The sequence below is a fragment of the Camellia sinensis genome, chromosome 10 (assembly GCF_055761805.1).
Source record: "Camellia sinensis isolate YWXY chromosome 10, ASM5576180v1, whole genome shotgun sequence".
Classification (NCBI taxonomy): Eukaryota; Viridiplantae; Streptophyta; class Magnoliopsida; order Ericales; family Theaceae; genus Camellia; species Camellia sinensis.
The window spans coordinates 181,673,986-181,691,150 of record NC_138970.1 but is presented as its reverse complement, the minus strand read 5'-3'; the positions used below and the strand labels follow the sequence as shown (position 1 = coordinate 181,691,150).

Genomic DNA, 17,165 nt, shown 5'->3' with positions numbered 1-17,165 from the left:
GACATTTGATCATTTATTTGATAAAAAATTCATGACCTATAATATCTTCATTTAATAAATAATAACTCCATAATCATCGGTAATTATTTTGACTTAAAAGCCAACTATATCTATGAAATTACACGGAAAAAAAATAGAATTAAATAAGAACGGTCTTTCTACGAAGCCACGGTAAAAATTACCTTCATTCCAAACCAAAGGACTTTTCTCACACCTCTAAGGTCTCGTTTGGGAATTAGCTCGTTTAGTTAAAGAGTTAAAAAGTTATTAAAAAAATTAAAAAAACCAACAACTCATATTAAAAAGTCAAAGATTCTCTTTTCTCTCTACTTTTGCACATCTTTTCGTAAAAAGTCAAAAAGTCATCTCAAACATACTAATTTTTTTTAACTCATATTTTAACTAAATAATTAAAAAATTATAAAATTAGTCTGTTTCCAAACGAGTCTTAAATTTGGAAGAGTCTTGATTTTTTGTTAAATATAAAATAACATAAATTAATGTGATTTTGAGATAGACATCATGTTTGGTACAATTTTTAAGAGGTAATTATAATTTATTTTAATTTAAAAGTTTGTGCCAAATTATTTGATACATTTTCTGTTTATAACTTATTAAGTAGAAATAATTTAAATAAATTAATTATTTGAAAGTTAGAAAAAGAGTATTTTTAATTTTTATTTTCTTATTATTAATTTTTAATTTAAGAAAAGCTCCACCAACCGGCCAAGAGTCTTGGTCACCAAAACAAATTCAAATTTCTTGGTCCTATTTTATTATTATTATTATTTATAATTAATCAGCTGTTCTAACAAATATTTTTCGACAATAAAAAACAAAAACAGAGAATTTGTTTTTTATTTTTTTGGGTAACAACTGAAGCGCCACCTCTTTTGACCCCTTCAACACTACTCTCCCTACCTCCCTCCCTATATATATATACCCCACATCTTGGATGCATGCTAAAGCCAATTGAGAAATATTACTTTGATCTTTCTGTATAAGCTTATAAGTTATACTAGTTAGTGATCCATGAAGTCTCCAACTCTGGTTTTCCTTTTCTTTGCTCTTGCTCTAGTGACAGTGGAATGCAACTCAGAAGGTATCAAAATTTAATATCATGCAACTTTGTTTTCCTTTCAAAATTTACTCAAATCACCTTGTTTGATCTTTTATGTTGTGTTTGATTTTGTATTCGTGGAGAAAAAGAAAAATGAGAGGAAAATTTGAGGGGAAAAAAAAATATTCTTCATTTTTTTCTTGGGGGATACACAAATCGTTTACCAATTCAATATCCAAATCCAGAGCATCTCCAACCCATTAGGTATATAATGTTTGTTAGTTAAAATATCTAGTATGACTTACTTTTTTCAACTCCAATGCGCTAGGTATATGATTAGGCATTTTAGTTCAACTCACATTCACTAGTTACATGTAGCTAGTCTTCAAGGTAGGCAAAATACATTTAATCATCATGATCATTTTCCTCCATCTTTGTTGCTGATGTGATATTCTATGAAGTTAATAGTATTTCGATGAATAGCTAAAATAAAGAATATGATTGGAGTAGAAACATAAAATAGTTGGTAAGCAAAATAAAATGTATACTTTATAGTAATGTTTATACGTAAATACCTATTACCATTGAAGATGCTCTATAACTTTATTTATTTATATTTTTGAGATTCTAGTTAGATTATTTGACATAACTTCTAGTTACAAATGATGAGGTAAAATAATGTAAGCAAGCTTAAAAAGAACCCAAATTATCTTGAAGTTGGAGGAAGAATAGTTTTAGATTTGGGTAAATTACCATTGATTCTTCTTAAAAAAAATTTAAAAAATACAGTTAGTCCTATACTTTAGACATAATTATACTAACATCTCTTTTAGTAAGATTAAAACAATCAACACTTATACAAATGGTGGGCAAATACTAAAATAAACAAAATCAAATATACATTTTAATATAAAAAGAGATGCTAATCACTCTGTTTGCTTTTCATTTCTAGAATTTACTTTTCAGAAAATTTTACTTTTTCGTTTCCGTATTTTTTTGTTTTCACTAATTTTTTTTTAATATTTTAAGCAATATTTTAATTTTTAGACACACCTAATATAAATACATTGAAAAAGTATAATATTTGTGAAAAAGATCTTTAAAATAGTTCACTAAATATCAAAAATACAAATATATATATATATATATATATGAAAATTCAATACATTTTTTTGTATTTTTGTGTATTTATTAATTTTTTAAAAATATTTTTTCACAAATATTTTACTATTTAGATACATCTAAGTAAGATGCATCTAAAAAAGCAAAAAAATTGCTTAAAATTTTAAAAATATTTACTAAAAATAAAAAAAAAACGAAAAATAAAAAATTCAATTTTCAAAAAATTAAAACCAAACACACTGATTTTTTTTTTGTCCATATATAAAATTAACAAATTATTGATGAAAAAAGGGCACAAATGTTATGCGAATTAAAATATTGAAGGAAACCAGAATAATTATGTCAAAAGTGTGGAATTAATTATATTTTCTCTAAATGTCAAAAGAGATGAGTGTAATTTCTCCTTTAGATTGTGTTTACAGATTATTAGCTTTCAATTAAGAATAAGGTGTGGCAAACAAATCCAATATTTGGGAGGTGTGTACCATATGCTCTTAGTTGCAATGTTTGTAATATTTAGTTATGATCTATTGGAGTGTTGATTATAACTTTCTTACATATATTGTAGTGTTAATTATGATTTATTGTTATGTTGGTGATTTTGATTATAATCCAAAAGATTTTTTGTTATACTTTATTTGGAATAACTCAATTTTGTTAAAAAAGTTATGACTGATAAATAATTAAATTATGACATTTGTGTTAATGAACTCCATAAATATCGTAACTTGTATATAATATGTATTTTTTTTTTTTTTGATCGGTAAAAGTGAAACTTTATTGATGAAAGAAGATTTACAAACGAAGATTTACTTGCATATAAAATGTACTATAATATGACCCCTGGAAAAAACTTAAATGAAACGTGATATATATATATATATATCATCATTAACATATATGTCATTATTAACCTATGAGATCTCCAGCCAATAATAAAATGACAAATAGAATGGCTGAATCCCAAATATTTGTTAAAAATCCAAAGCAAGCCTTTACATTTTGCTTATGTTTCATTTACAGTGGATGCTCTGTCTGCCTGGAAAGCCCAATTGGTAGACCCATTCAATGTCCTAAAGAGTTGGAACTCAACATTTGTCAATCCTTGCACCTGGTTTCACGTCACCTGCAACTCTGAAAATAGTGTTACTAGAGTGTAAATTCTTTTTTTTTAAATTGATTTCTGTATTCATAATAAAATTATTTTAATTTCTATCTTCCTAACATAGTTATTAATTTATTTATTTTTGTTAAATATGATTTGGTTATTGAAGGGACCTTGGCAATGCTGGACTTTCGGGAGGTCTTATACCTCTTCTGGGAAATTTGACAAATCTCCAATACTTGTAAGCTATCCACACTTGCGTCTCACATCATGACACTAGGGTGATCTCTCTATATGTGAATCGATTTCACTTATTCCAAAATAAAACTAAGTCATAAACATCTCTATGGATATGACAATGGTATTTTCAAAAATGCAAAATTATATTAGGGTTGAATACAATTTTAATCTTTGAAATATGTCATACACAGAGGCGAAGCTAGAGAGGAGCCAGGGGGGTCATGTGCCTCCCCTGGGTTTTGGGCTTTTTTTTTTTTTTTTTTTTAATACCAAATATAAAAAAAATATTTTTTTAAAATTATAAAAATATTTTTTAGAGTGAAATGTTTTTAAAATTATGAGAATAATAATGGTTGTTTTGATTGAAAATTAAAATATTACAATAAGTTATATTATTATCTAAGAAAATTTATAATTTTTTTTAATGTAATGGTGATGTCTATTATTATTGGTATGCAATCATAATTAATCTTACGATGAAGATATATAATTTATCGAATTGTTAGTTACATTTGACATATGAGGTTCACCTTCCATGTGTTTCTTTATTATTGGTTAATGATATCATATGTCAATGATGATGTGATATTACCATTATATTAAATATTTACTCAAATTTTATGTAAAAAATTTACTTTAGCATTATATTATTTATTTTAAGAATCATAACTTTTTTTGTATTGTCCATGATAGATTAGTTACAAATAATATTATTTTTTTGATCTTTCTTAAAGTCAATCGTAAAAATTTATGTGAAATATTTTTATAAAAAATTTCAATATTATAATTAATAAGTGTCTCCTCTTATTTAATTTTCTGGCTCCGCGCCACTGGCCATACATGTCATTTTCGTTTCTAATATTTCAATCATATAAATTGATTTATTGACTAAAAATAAGTTATCAAAAAAAGAAATATTAAAAGATGTTAGTTGATTAGACACTAACCTTTTAGAGCGATTAAAGTTGACTTTTTAAGCAAGAAATGTGTATGATCTAATGAGTAGGGTGTTTATTTTTAAGTAAAATAAAATAGGCTTTTGTAGCCAATAAATTGGCTTTTAAGACCAACCAAAATACAAAATGTCTTTATTTGCTTGCCATAATAACAGTGAAAGTAGGGGTATTTTAGACATTTTAGCTTCAAAACTGAGGGGATTTCTTCGCATCTCCCTTCCTAATTCCTAGGGCTGAGTAAGGAATCCGTGAAATCCGTAATCCGATCCAGTCCAGTCCAATCCAGTAGGTTTGGATTGATTTTTTGAATCCGTGGTTCGGTTCCGGATTAAAAAATTAAAAATCCGTAATTCACAGATTGGTTCCGGATTGAACCCCACAGTTCCGGATTGGAACCGATCCGGACCGTATACAAATAATCTATATTTTAATATACACCCTCCTGTATAGTATCTTCTCTTATTTTATATAAAATTTAAATCCAAACCTAAACTCGCATAGTATCTCCTTTTATTACTTTTGTTTGCTAGTTTTTAATATTAATTTGTAATGATCTAAATACTTATGGTGGAACCAGTTTTCTTATGATTGTTTAAATTCTAGAACAGTATGTCACTATTATGAAAAGACATGTTATTGTGAAACTAATATGATGCTATATTTATATTTTTATGAAATTAAGTGTTAAATATTTTTTTTTTGTTATTTAATTATGTAAATCTGTGGTCCTAAACCGATCCAATCCGTGTTTAAATGGATTGGTTCGGATTGGTTCCACGATTTAAACGGATTGGATTGGTTCCAATTTTTCAGGAACCGTAGATAACGGATTGGTCCTGGTTTTACCTCAATCCGGTCCAATCCGGACCATGCTCACCCCTACTAATTCCATCATTAATGTTGACCGGCATCAAGGTTAAGGATAGAATAAAAATACATTTTGTATTTCTGTGGAGTAAATTGATACAATTGAACGGTTATGGAGTAAAATGAAAAATTTCTTATTTAGGCATCAATTAGTTAAAAAGCTTTAAAACTATTGCACATGAATAATTATGTATCAAAGATATGTGCAATAAATTGCAGGGAATTATATGCTAACAACCTCACTGGATCAATTCCATCAGAGATTGGCATGCTAAGCGGATTGATTAGCCTGGACCTCTATAACAATCAACTTTCTGGGTCCATCCCAGCAACCCTAGGCAACTTGAAATCCTTGAGATTTATGTAACTCACTCTCTCTCACTCTCTCTCTCTCTCTCTCTCTCTGATATGATGTTTTGTCAATAATTTTTTCTTTATATAATGATTGCAGGAGATTGAATAGTAATGTGCTAAGTGGACAAATACCAGACGAGGTCATTCTACTCATTCAGCTTGGCAACTTGGCTATTATGTGAGTTATTTATTCCCCATTGTGTCTTCTCAATGCCCTATTTGGTGCAACTTATGACAAATTTTTTTTTTTTTATTTGTTATTTTTTGTAATTTTGAAATTATGCCTCAAAAGTATTGTTGCAACTTCTTTGGTAAAGATAAACTTAGAAAAAACTTGTTTGGAAGAGAAGAGACACTTTAGAATTTTATTTTCTTACTCTCGAATTTTAAATTGCAAGAAATTGCATAGAAAGAACGGGGCCAAAATATGTAATAGGAAGGGTCCTACTCAAGGATTTGATTTTTCGTGTTCTTCAAAAAATTTATGATACAGCATAATTTCCATAAAATAAATATAAAAAAAAAAAGAGTTTGATCCTAGTATACTTCATCCCCAACACAGAACAATGTTCACTTATCCCCGATTACTTTTTTCTATCCAGTTTTGCTCAATAAATTTACTAATGTCTTGGTTGATCTTACTCATTGATGCAAATTAAATTGTCAGGAATGTATCAGACAATCAATTTTTCGGGAGAGCAACTAACAAAACAGGTATTCCAAGCTTAAGCACTAATGAGCCAACAGATTTCATTTTTCTTACTGTGTATTGGTAATTAATTGACTAATCTGTTCTTAATTCTTACCCTTTTTTTTTTTTTTTTTTTTTTTTGGGTGAAGGATTTGCAGTTACAACAATAATACAAGACGCAAAAGCATAGAACTAGTTGAAACCTTAATTTCAAATAAAGTGTTTTTGTTATTTCCTTCTGTTTCAGATCAGATGTGAATCTGGAAGCACATTTCTTTGCGTCAAAATAAATGAAAACCCATATGGGTTAATTTACATATGATCCTTGTATCTTCTCTACATTGCTGATTTATGAGTCTTCTTCGAATATATTTCTTTTCCAAGTGATATCAACATTGTATTTTTTTTTCTGTATTTATTATTTCTACCATTGTAGCGGATAAACAGATTAGGTAGAGCTTTTGAAATTTCTCATTTATCTCATACCTAGGGCATTCATGGGTCGGTTTGATTTGGATTGACATTGAAACCTTGTTTGGAGTGTACTAATAAGTACGCATTTTTTATCTTTTTATCTTTTTTAGGTCATTACTTCTCTATTTTTCTGTACATCTTTTTGTAAAAAGTCAAAAAGTACGCTTATTTAAATCATCTCAAACCAAAATTTGGAACAAATCCATATTTCAAGTTTTTAAACTCAAAACCAAACCAATCATGCACTATAATCAAGCTCAAGCAAATGTAGCTCGGGTTAGTTTGGGTTGGGACTACAATTCCACTACATAAAAAATAATAAATAAATAAAAATGAAGTGAATTAATCAATAATGAATAAGTTTTTAACATTTAAATATAATAAAATATTGTTTAATACATGCCAACAAGTGTCAACAGTAGTATAGTAAAGTTCAATTCAAATTAAACCACAACCAATACAAATTAAATCCAATAATATTTTTTTTACATAAAAAAATATAAACGCAATCAAATCGACTATGATAGTCTAATTAGGTGAAGAGATGTTAAATAGATTTTTACATAATATATATTCGGTTTAGACAAATCCAAAACCAAGAATTAGTTCAATCCTAGCGTGTTGATGATTCGAAGATCTGAAACCAAACTAACATACTCAAAAACTAAACCCAACAAACCTAAAGAGATCAAATTAGTTCAATTCTTCAATTTACGTGGTATTTTGCACAGGCCACCTGGCCCATAGTGACTGCCTGAAACTAATTAAGAAATTCGTTGAGCCCAGAACACATCAACTAGGCCAGACTCGTGTGGTCATGCCAACTTCTATGTAGTTGGGCCTGTACTCTCCAATGGTTATTGATAAAGTCAATGACAACCCTAAGTGATTTTTTGTCTTTTTTAAATTATTATTATTATACATTTTTTTTTTTTGTAATTGCGAATATTTTGCCTTTTTGAGTTTTCATTTTATCGAAAGTCTTGCACACTAAGGTCTCATTTGGCAAGTGTTTTTTTAGTTAAAAAATTAAAAAATCACTAAAAAAAATTAAAAAGTCAACAATCAATACTAAAAGGTCAAAAAATTTCTTTTATCTCTACTTTTTTCACATCTTTTCGTAAAAAGCTAAAAAGTGATTCCAAACATACTAGTTTTTTTTACATCATATTTTAGTTAAAAAGTCAAAAAAACACTAAAAAAAACCTAATCTCAAACGAGGCCTAAGTGATGCTTTTAGTTAATGTGATTCGAGTTTGGTGGTTTGCTCCACTCTAATTTGATATTATTTATTATCAGTAAAAATCCTAACTTAAATACTTGGCCTATTTAATTAGTATAACTTTTTGTAAATTAAAAGTTGATAATCGAAAAATGAAGGTCAAAAGCATAATTTCTCAACCTTTAAATAATTAGTTTTTTTTATTTTATTTAATCTATTTATGCCTTATAAATGTAAGTAACAGTTGTACCAAACGATCTAATTCATATTTTTAAAATTTAAAAAAGAAAAGAAAAAATAACTCATATAAATTGTACCAAACAGTCTCACTATATCCAATTTAATAAAAAATCTAGAAGGTTATTATCACAGATGTTTTCTTAATTTCTCCAGCTTATTCAAAAATATATCGCTATGCATCGATGCATCATATTGCTAAGAGGTTGGAATATTTTCATTTTATTGATATTTTATGGGCTCAAGATGCATGGAGAAGACCATCCGATGCATCAACCAATTGCTTCATTATTCAAGCCCATGAAGCATTTATTCTTCTTTTCTTTTTCTTTTTTTGCTTTTTTCCATGCAATTTACAGTAGCTTATGTAAAAAATCTACTCTTACCTTAGCACAAAGGATCGTGTTAGAAATTGGACGTTCATGTAGCTTGATCTTTCTTTAAACCTATTTGGATAATCACTCAAGATATCCGCATCTATTATATCAACTGATATGGATAGATGTGATATTATCATATATATCTGATATGATATGAGATATGGGTGATTAAAAGAGAAAAACAACGTATGTCGTATGTTTTTTCCCATCTACTGACTTTCTCTCAAAATACAACGATCAAGAGCCATTTTGCACTGTGACTTGTATGGGTGATATTCATTCTGTAATATCACTCCATTACTGGGTTGATTGATCAGATTCAGGAAGCACATGATTTACCCACGAGATTTTTCAATTCAGACTCTGCAGAAAAAAGGTATGACCATAATTTTTCATCCGCTGTGTTTACCTTTGATTTACATTGGTATCAGAGCTTGAATGTGTATTTTCGTGTTTTCTTTAATCATGTGTATATTTTTATGTATATATGTACACATTATATACATGAATGTTTATAAAGGAGGAAATGTCTACTCTCATTAGATTAAGAGCACAAAAACCTATTTTTTATGTTCATTAATGTCTTTTTTAATACCATAAATGGTTTTATTTTGAAAAATGGAGTCTGGCAGTACAAAAATTGGACCAAAAAACACCCTGGAAGGCGGCGCGTGGTCCGCATGCGCCACCTGACGCCGTGAGCTGCTTACACGAGCCGCTATGCGCTGCCACGCGCCAGACGCGCTTCCAACGCGCCATCACGCGCGCATTAGCGGCGTTGTCCACACGCGTGCCCTCCGCCGGCTTAGCTAGCTTGTTTTGTTTTTAATTTTAAATCGTGTCAAATGGTCATAATTAATTCGTTATAGTTTTGTTTTATGCGTGGTTAGTACTATTAGACTCAGAATTAAATTTTTCATGTTCTGTAAAATTGTGAAAATTTTATGAAAATAAAAAGTATTTTTTCTGTGATAATAATTCATTATTTATGCTTTAAAATACTTCTGGTATTGCATAAATAATTTTCTGGGGTTGAAATTTTTATTGTAGACTTCTGAAATATTTTACTATTTACTGGTATAATTTTTTCAGTTTATCAGATTCTGAAATTTTTTATTTCTAATTTTATGTCGGTTTATTAGTTATTTAGAATTCCAGAAAATTTCAGAAAAAATTCTAGAAAATTTCAGAATGATGTACTTTTTATTGTAGCATAATCTAAATATTGAATACAGCATATTTTCTGGGTTTGTAATATGTTGCAATTAAAGAAGCATAATTAGTTTTTTATTTATTTATTTGAATTCCATTATTAAATGAATATAGCATCAGTTATTTGTAAATTTACATTAAGACGCTATTGTATGGAATCTATCATACTTTGTATATGCCATAAGTAGTGGGAGATTGATTTTTTTTTTTTTTTTTTTTTTTTTTTTTTGCGCATGGAATTAAATTAAATTTTGATAATTATCACTAGAGGCACAAGAGATGATTACGAGCATAGCAAATTTTCGATCTTGAGACATTCGTAAAATTATCATTATTTAATTTAGATTTTTTTTGCTGCAAAATAATTTTTTGTGTTGCTATCATTAATATCCCCTGCGCATTTGTTTACTCTGTATGTAGAAATGACTGCTAAGACAGTGGTGGCAGACTTAACTAAGGGAGAGAAATTGGATGGCGACAATTATGATATATGGCGCCGTAAGATCCAATACCTCCTCAATGAGCAAGAAGTGTTAACCACACTTGAACAAGTGATGGTTGAGCCAGAGCAGGGCAATACAGCTCAACATCGTTGTGATCTTGAAGTCTTTCAGACTTGGCGTAACAAAGATCGGTGTGCGCGCTTTACTATGTTGAGCAGCATGTACAATGACTTGATTAGTGAGTTTGAGCATTGCCCTGACTGCATTTGAGATGTGGGAAGCTTTCAAACAAAAGTTTGGTATTACCTCCTTGGCAAAGCTACGTGGGCTGACTATGAAGTTTGACTCTTATCAAAAAAAGGCGTATCACTCGATGAAGCAGCATTTAAAGGTCATGTCAGCCATGATACGTGAGCTTGTGGCTGCTGGGCACAATTTGACTCAAGAGCAGCAAGTACAAGCTCTGATTCGCTCTTTGCCAAATTCTTGGGAGCAGATGAAGCAGAACATGATGCATAATGAGAGTGTGAAAACATTCGAAGACATATCGCGTCATTTGGAGCTAGAGGCTGAGCGCCTTGAGGCAGCTAAGTCTGATGGTTCTGCTGTGGTGGTTGAGTCGAGCTCACATAGGACTTCTCAGTTCAAACGTGGAAAAGCAAAAGGTGCCCCTAAGAAGCAAGCAGCAGCTGCACTAAAGCCCAATGGCGCTAGAAATTTCAAGCGTAGGGGCAAAAGAGGTGGCAAGAAGGTAAAGGCTAAATTGACATGCTTTAACTGTAACAAAGAAGGACACTTCGCTCGGGATTGCCCTGAGCAGAAGAAGGTACTCCCTTACTTAATTTCTCGTATTCAATGCTTTGTGTCTAGTCGAGCATTAATTGTTCATTCTCCTCATTTTTGGGTTGTAGACTCCGGAGCAACCTACCATATCGCGAGGGACAGAGTAAGGTTTGTTGAGTATCGCCGAGTACCTGTTGAGAGCAAAAAAGTTTACATGGGGAACGAGACCAGTGTGGAGGTGCTTGGCATTGGCACATACAAGCTGGAAATGTGACGAGGGCGCACCTTGTATTTTCATGATGTTCTTTATGCTTCGGATATTCGGCGAAACTTAGTTTCATTTATTAGCATGATGAGCCTTGGTTTTAGCTTATATTTTGAGAATAATGGTGTTTGCATTTATTTGGGAACAATTTTTTATGATTTTGGTTATCTTTCAGATGGTTTTTTAGTTTTGGATGTAGATGATTCTAGTTTTAATAAAAGTGCCAATGGCTCTGTTTCGAATATTGCATCTTTTTGTGATAATGATTCTATGAGATGGCATGCTAGATTAGGCCACATAGGGCAAGACAGGATGACTAGATTGGCTAGAGAAGGTCTTTTAGGCCCACTCGCTAAAGTCACTTTGTCTACTTGTGAGCACTGTTGTAGACGTCCCCAAACGCCCCAGGAGGGAAATCCCGTTTTGTTCATTTGGGCTCGCTACAGTTCAGGACTCAAAGTCACGGTCTTGTATCTAATCTCACAGAGTGCAATGCAAGACCGATGAATCATCAAAGAGTCCAAATCTGACAAATCGTTTTTGAAAATAGATTTTTTGAAAGAAGTGCCAAACATGGACTGCTTTGCCAGATACAGAGTCGCCACCTAAATATTTATTTTGGGAGAATTTAGGAAACCCTGACTCGTTGCCTAAGGCCACGTGTCCGTCATCACCAAAGTTGCCTCGGCTCGGGAACTTGGGTACGATTGGGGAAGGTCACTTCGTGAGCACCCCCGCTCCTCCGATCAAAGATCGGCCTCTACTAACCATGATATCTAGTTTTGAAAACATTATGCGTTCTTATTCCGGTTATTAGCCTAGATTTACTATGTGATCTGCACAGCATACAAGTATAGACTGGATCGCCTGAATTGGAACAAAACATCTCATGTTTATTTTTGAAAGCGGTTTGCTACTCGTAAGTAGGCTAAAATGTAGATTTGCCACCCTCAGGTGGGCTTAGAAAACATGGTTTTGCCACTATATAGTGGACTTAAAACTCACAGTCAATGCATTATTCCAATTCAGATAATCCAACATTCACCCACAGGCATTCAGGCAGTTATATCATATAAGCATTTAGCCTCATGGCAAGCATGCTATCATGGCAGTCACTCACACGCATGCAAGAATGCTAAAGCATAAGACTTACCGAGTACTCCAAGCCAAGACAGAAACTAGTTAGAAATCAATGCATGATCCTAACTATACAGAGATGCCTAATGCAACACATGCAGGAATGCAACTACAATAGGCTCGGCTATTCTAAAGATGGCATGTAAAATGCTACAGCTAACACGTATTCAACTTGGAATTGAAATACAAATGCAGTTAGTATGATGCGCCGAGCCCGGTGCATGCAATACAGATGAATGATGCAAACATGCAAGCATAAGTATGCTAATTGAAACATGCCCTAATCTAACCATCATAAGCTGGTAAATAAAAGGGAGAAAAACGTAGGGTTGGAAGACATACATCACACACACGCACTTATTACAATTGTGCCCTCGCTCAGAGGGTCCGATTAAATAATACAGTCCGAATGAATAACGAATTACAATTAATTATTACACAATCACTAACTAATTAACAAATTAGCTAAGTAAACAAATAAATGAAATGAATGTGGCTGCCTCAGCTCTGTTTTGGATGATGATGGATGCATGCATGCTCGATGCGCTTTGTCGGTAAATTCCATCGTGATGCCTCGTCTCGCCTTTGTTTGCAGCTGATTTCAGAAATTTACACAAAGCTCCAGAAGGCTGAAACTCCACATTGGGAAAGCCACCGACCAGGTATTGGCTTGGAAAACCCTTGCCGACCACCCCTTATGGTGGAAACCAAAAAAGGTGGTCGGCGACCAGGCCAACCACTTTCTGCCCCTAGACTCTAGTTTTTCTGCAACAAAGGCAATAAGGAGAGAAAGCAATGTATTTTCAACATATGTGTGCGTGACCACTCTTCCCCGTCCTTGCACAAGCTCTAGGGAGTGTGGCCCTCGGTCCTCGGGCCATCAACCACGCATCTCAATGCATGATGGCCGAGGAGTCGAATTGCACGTTTTAATGTGACATGAATGCACAAATACACACTTAAGGCCTAAACTCCATCATGGGAAATCCGGAATGTTGGCGACCGAGAATCGAGACACGTTTCGTCATTTGGAGTACGAAACGTCCCTCGTTTCCCGTGCTTGGACTAAACCCTACTCCAAGCATAATGCAACAAGCAATGCATGGCACGTGCAAATGCGACTAGCATGCAATCCTAAATGTAATGCAACCAAGTGATGCAAGCATGCAAAGGATAAAATGCAAACATGCACCTAGCATATACAATGCTAACACTACATGGCATGCTCAATGGTCGTGAACTAAGGCATACTCGATGCGACTATCAACCTAGCATACACAATGCGGGGAATGGCATATCATGGCATGCACAATGCTCCTAACAACCTAGCATACGCAATGCAAAGGCTAAACATACAACAACAAGAACTACATGGCATGCTCGATGCAAGATGGACTTATACCAATGTGAGTGGACCTCAGCCACACTCACATCAGTGGCCATGTGATGAAAATGAGAGAATCGAAATGCATGCACACATGCACGAATGCCAAGGATCGAACCTAAGGCATGAATTACCACTCTACCAAAGCATGGCAAGGGATGAAAGATGGCATACAAACATGCAATTTACAGCTCTGAAATATGATGCTTAATGGTCCCGAATCATGCAAACATGGCACACAATGCAAGCTAGGGGGCCCGGGTACCGAAACTAGTGAAGTGCGTTACACTAGAGGTACCCAAAGCAATGCACCAAAGGAAAAACCAACCCCAAACAGACCCTAGGCAGGTCTGAAATAGTGGGAAATTGGCCTAAAATGATGGCTCAACAAGCATGAAAATGAAGCTCATTCAATGGTCGGTAAATGAGGTATACAAGCCCGACTCTCAAGCACACTTAAAGAGATGAAAACATGGTAACATGGCATTCATATAGGCTCTGAAATGTGATGTAAAATGGCCTCAAAACATGAACACAGCTCAGCACATGCATGCAATGGACCTCAAATCTCAAAGTTAAGCATGGGTATTGAACTACAAGCATGCAAAACAAACATCATTCAATCATGAGACCCAAAAACAAGGCTAGGGAAGTCCAAAATAAGCACATTATCAGTTTAAGACATGGCAAAAAAGTGCTAAAATCAAGGGCCCACAAAGCATGCAAAGAAAGCTAGTGAACCATCAGTTGTTCTATAACTATATGAAGCATATGAAAGCTCATTAAACCAGCCAAAAACAGATGTATTCCATGCCAAAATATGCCCAAATAACCACTGAAACTCAGTCAATGCATGCAAAAAATGATGAGCTCCTTTGGAAGGCCATGCAAGGGGTTACTCTACACCTATATGATGAACACATAAAAGGTCAAAACCACCTCTGGAAATGAGTTATGACAACCTTAAAACTCACCAAATAGGCCCTGGAATTGGTCTAGGAAGCATGCAATGAAAGGCCCCTGTGAAAGGCCTTGAATAGGATTGCTCTACACATGCATCATAGACATAAAATATGGCAAAATGGGCTCTGGACAGAGCTAAAGCAGACCATAAAACTCACAAAATTAGTCCTGGAATGTGACTTCACAACATGCAAAATGGAGCTCCTTTGGAAGGCCAACAATGCTAGTAAAGAGAACAAGGGGTGAGAGGGTCACCCCTCTCTGATTTTGGAGCTCAAAGACACATCAAAGCCACTAAAAATCCACTAGATTTCAGTGGCTAAGAGGCCAAAGCAAGGCCAATGTAAATGCTCAAATGCATGGCTCAAAGCATGAGGAAATGAAGCATGCAAGGAAGAAGATAACCCCAAACAGAAAAGAGTCCTTAAACAAACATGTTTAGAAGATCAAAATAAGACATTTTATATTTTATGGAAAATCTCGAAAATGCTCACAAGTAGGGCTAAGATATGATGCAAAATAAGCCTACAAAGAGGGATAGAGCATACAAGGAGGTAGATGGTCTCAAACATAAAAGTGTCCTTAATCAAACTCCAAGAGGACTCAAAAGAAGAAACTTTTCAATTTATGACAAAGCCCAAAAATTCTTGCAAATAGGGCTAAGCTATCATGCAAAATAAGGCAAGAAAATGAGAAATGGAGGCTTACCCTTGAAGAGCAGGTTTCCAGCAGCTTTTGGACCAAGAATGTGAGCTCTCAACCTCTGCAAATAACCTCCAAGGTGAAGGAATGGATGGTGGAGGTGGTAGGCTATGAGGTGTAGTGCAAATGGTGCAAGAAAATTAGGGTTTGGAGCTTTGAAGAAGAAGGCTATGGAGGGTGGAGTGTATATGCCTTAAACAAATTTGTTGAACCCTTCAAATGGAAGAGGAGGGCCTCTCTTATAGAGAAGAGAGGCCAAAGATTCTCATGGAAGCTTCAAATATCCTCCATACACGTGTATGGAGGATGGTCCAAATGCCTCCCAGCTGGCACAGCTGTGATGCATTCAGAGAGAGCAAAAAGCAAGAAGCAGGCCGACCAGTTCAAGTGGTCGGTTGGCCACTCCCCCTGGTCGGCTGACCAGGGGTCAAAAGGTTCAAGGAGAAATGCTGGCCGGCCACCCCAGAAAGGTGGCCTTCCAGATGAGTGCAACACAGCTGTATAATGGAAAACCAGAAAATGTGACCCAAGAGAGAGAAAAACCAGCTTTTAGAAAAGTTCAAAAGGATCAGGAAGAATTACTGATCGGCCTACCCATATTGGTGGCCTCCCAGATGAGCATGACACAATGGTGGTATGAAAAGCCAGAAATTGTGGCTCAAAAGTGAGAAAAACCAGCTTTTTGTCAGAAAAACTAGTTTTAGGAGAGAGAAAAAGAGAAAACTGGTTTCCAAGAGGAAAAGGTGGCCTCCCACCATACTACCACCTCCCTAATAATGAAAATAGGGTCCCTACCAAAAATGGACGAAGACGGATGCAAAACGAGGGTTCGGGGGCCAAAACGTGCAGTCTGAGGCCCCGAAAACAGGCTGTTAGGCACTAGAAGTGGCGTATGACCACGAAGGTGGTCTCCCAGGCCACAGTGTCCCTCTAAAGGGAGGAAATAAGGTGTGTGCCAAAAACCAGAGCAAACAGAAGTAATTAAGCGGTCCCGAACTGAAGCACACGGCCGACGGCTCGGAAAATCAGAAACTGGGCTCCAAACGGGAAAAATGGCCTACACCACGAAACGTAGCCTATGGCCACTGAGAGATGGTCTACGAGACCTCTCCCTCCCTTCAGGAAGAGAAAACAGAGAAAACAGGACCCTATTCGCAAATCGAGACAAAGCACAAAAGAGCCCCGAAGTCTGGAGGCAAGGCTCGCAGCCGAGACTCCGCAACCTCAGAACGAGCACAATATGCAACATCACCGAGCGCTCAGTTGGTGACGTCTAAGTCTTAAGGTCGGTCAAAAATGGGGTGTCTACAGTTGCCCTTCTTTGACAGAACTCAAAATTCGTAATTGACGGGAGTGAATGTCAAAGCCCAGAGACGACCCATTTTTGACAAGGCCGAAGACTTAGACAAACAGGCAAGATAACAAAGACGTGCCCGCAGGCAGGGGGCAAGATGCAAAATGATATGCACAAAGCCGGACATAATTCATGATCATGCAAAGCAGCAAGTTGCAATGAAACGCACACGCAACAATTTTAAGCAAGAATGCAAAGCAACAACTACATTTCA

The 17,165-nt window shown here is 34.5% G+C and overlaps 1 protein-coding gene across 1 annotated transcript; it reads left to right on the top strand.

Annotated features, from left to right (window-relative positions):
* Positions 1-933: 933 nt before the first annotated feature.
* Positions 934-6,782, top strand: LOC145801463 (leucine-rich repeat protein 1-like). The gene is made up of 7 exons (XM_082893065.1): positions 934-1,102; positions 3,206-3,338; positions 3,457-3,528; positions 5,570-5,713; positions 5,802-5,882; positions 6,372-6,418; positions 6,545-6,782. The coding sequence occupies exons 1-7, from the start codon at positions 1,033-1,035 to the stop codon at positions 6,583-6,585; spliced, it is 588 nt and encodes a 195-aa protein (XP_082749191.1). The 5' UTR covers positions 934-1,032; the 3' UTR covers positions 6,586-6,782.
* Positions 6,783-17,165: the final 10,383 nt, after the last annotated feature.

Coding starts and splice junctions, on each gene's coding strand:
- LOC145801463 (XM_082893065.1), top strand. CDS start 1,033: ATGAAGTCTCCAACTCTGGTTTTCCTTTTCTTTGCTCTTGCTCTAGTG. Junction 3,529..5,569: donor TTGACAAATCTCCAATACTT/GTAAGCTATCCA, acceptor AATAAATTGCAG/GGAATTATATGCTAACAACC. Junction 6,419..6,544: donor GAGAGCAACTAACAAAACAG/GTATTCCAAGCT, acceptor TTTTGGGTGAAG/GATTTGCAGTTACAACAATA.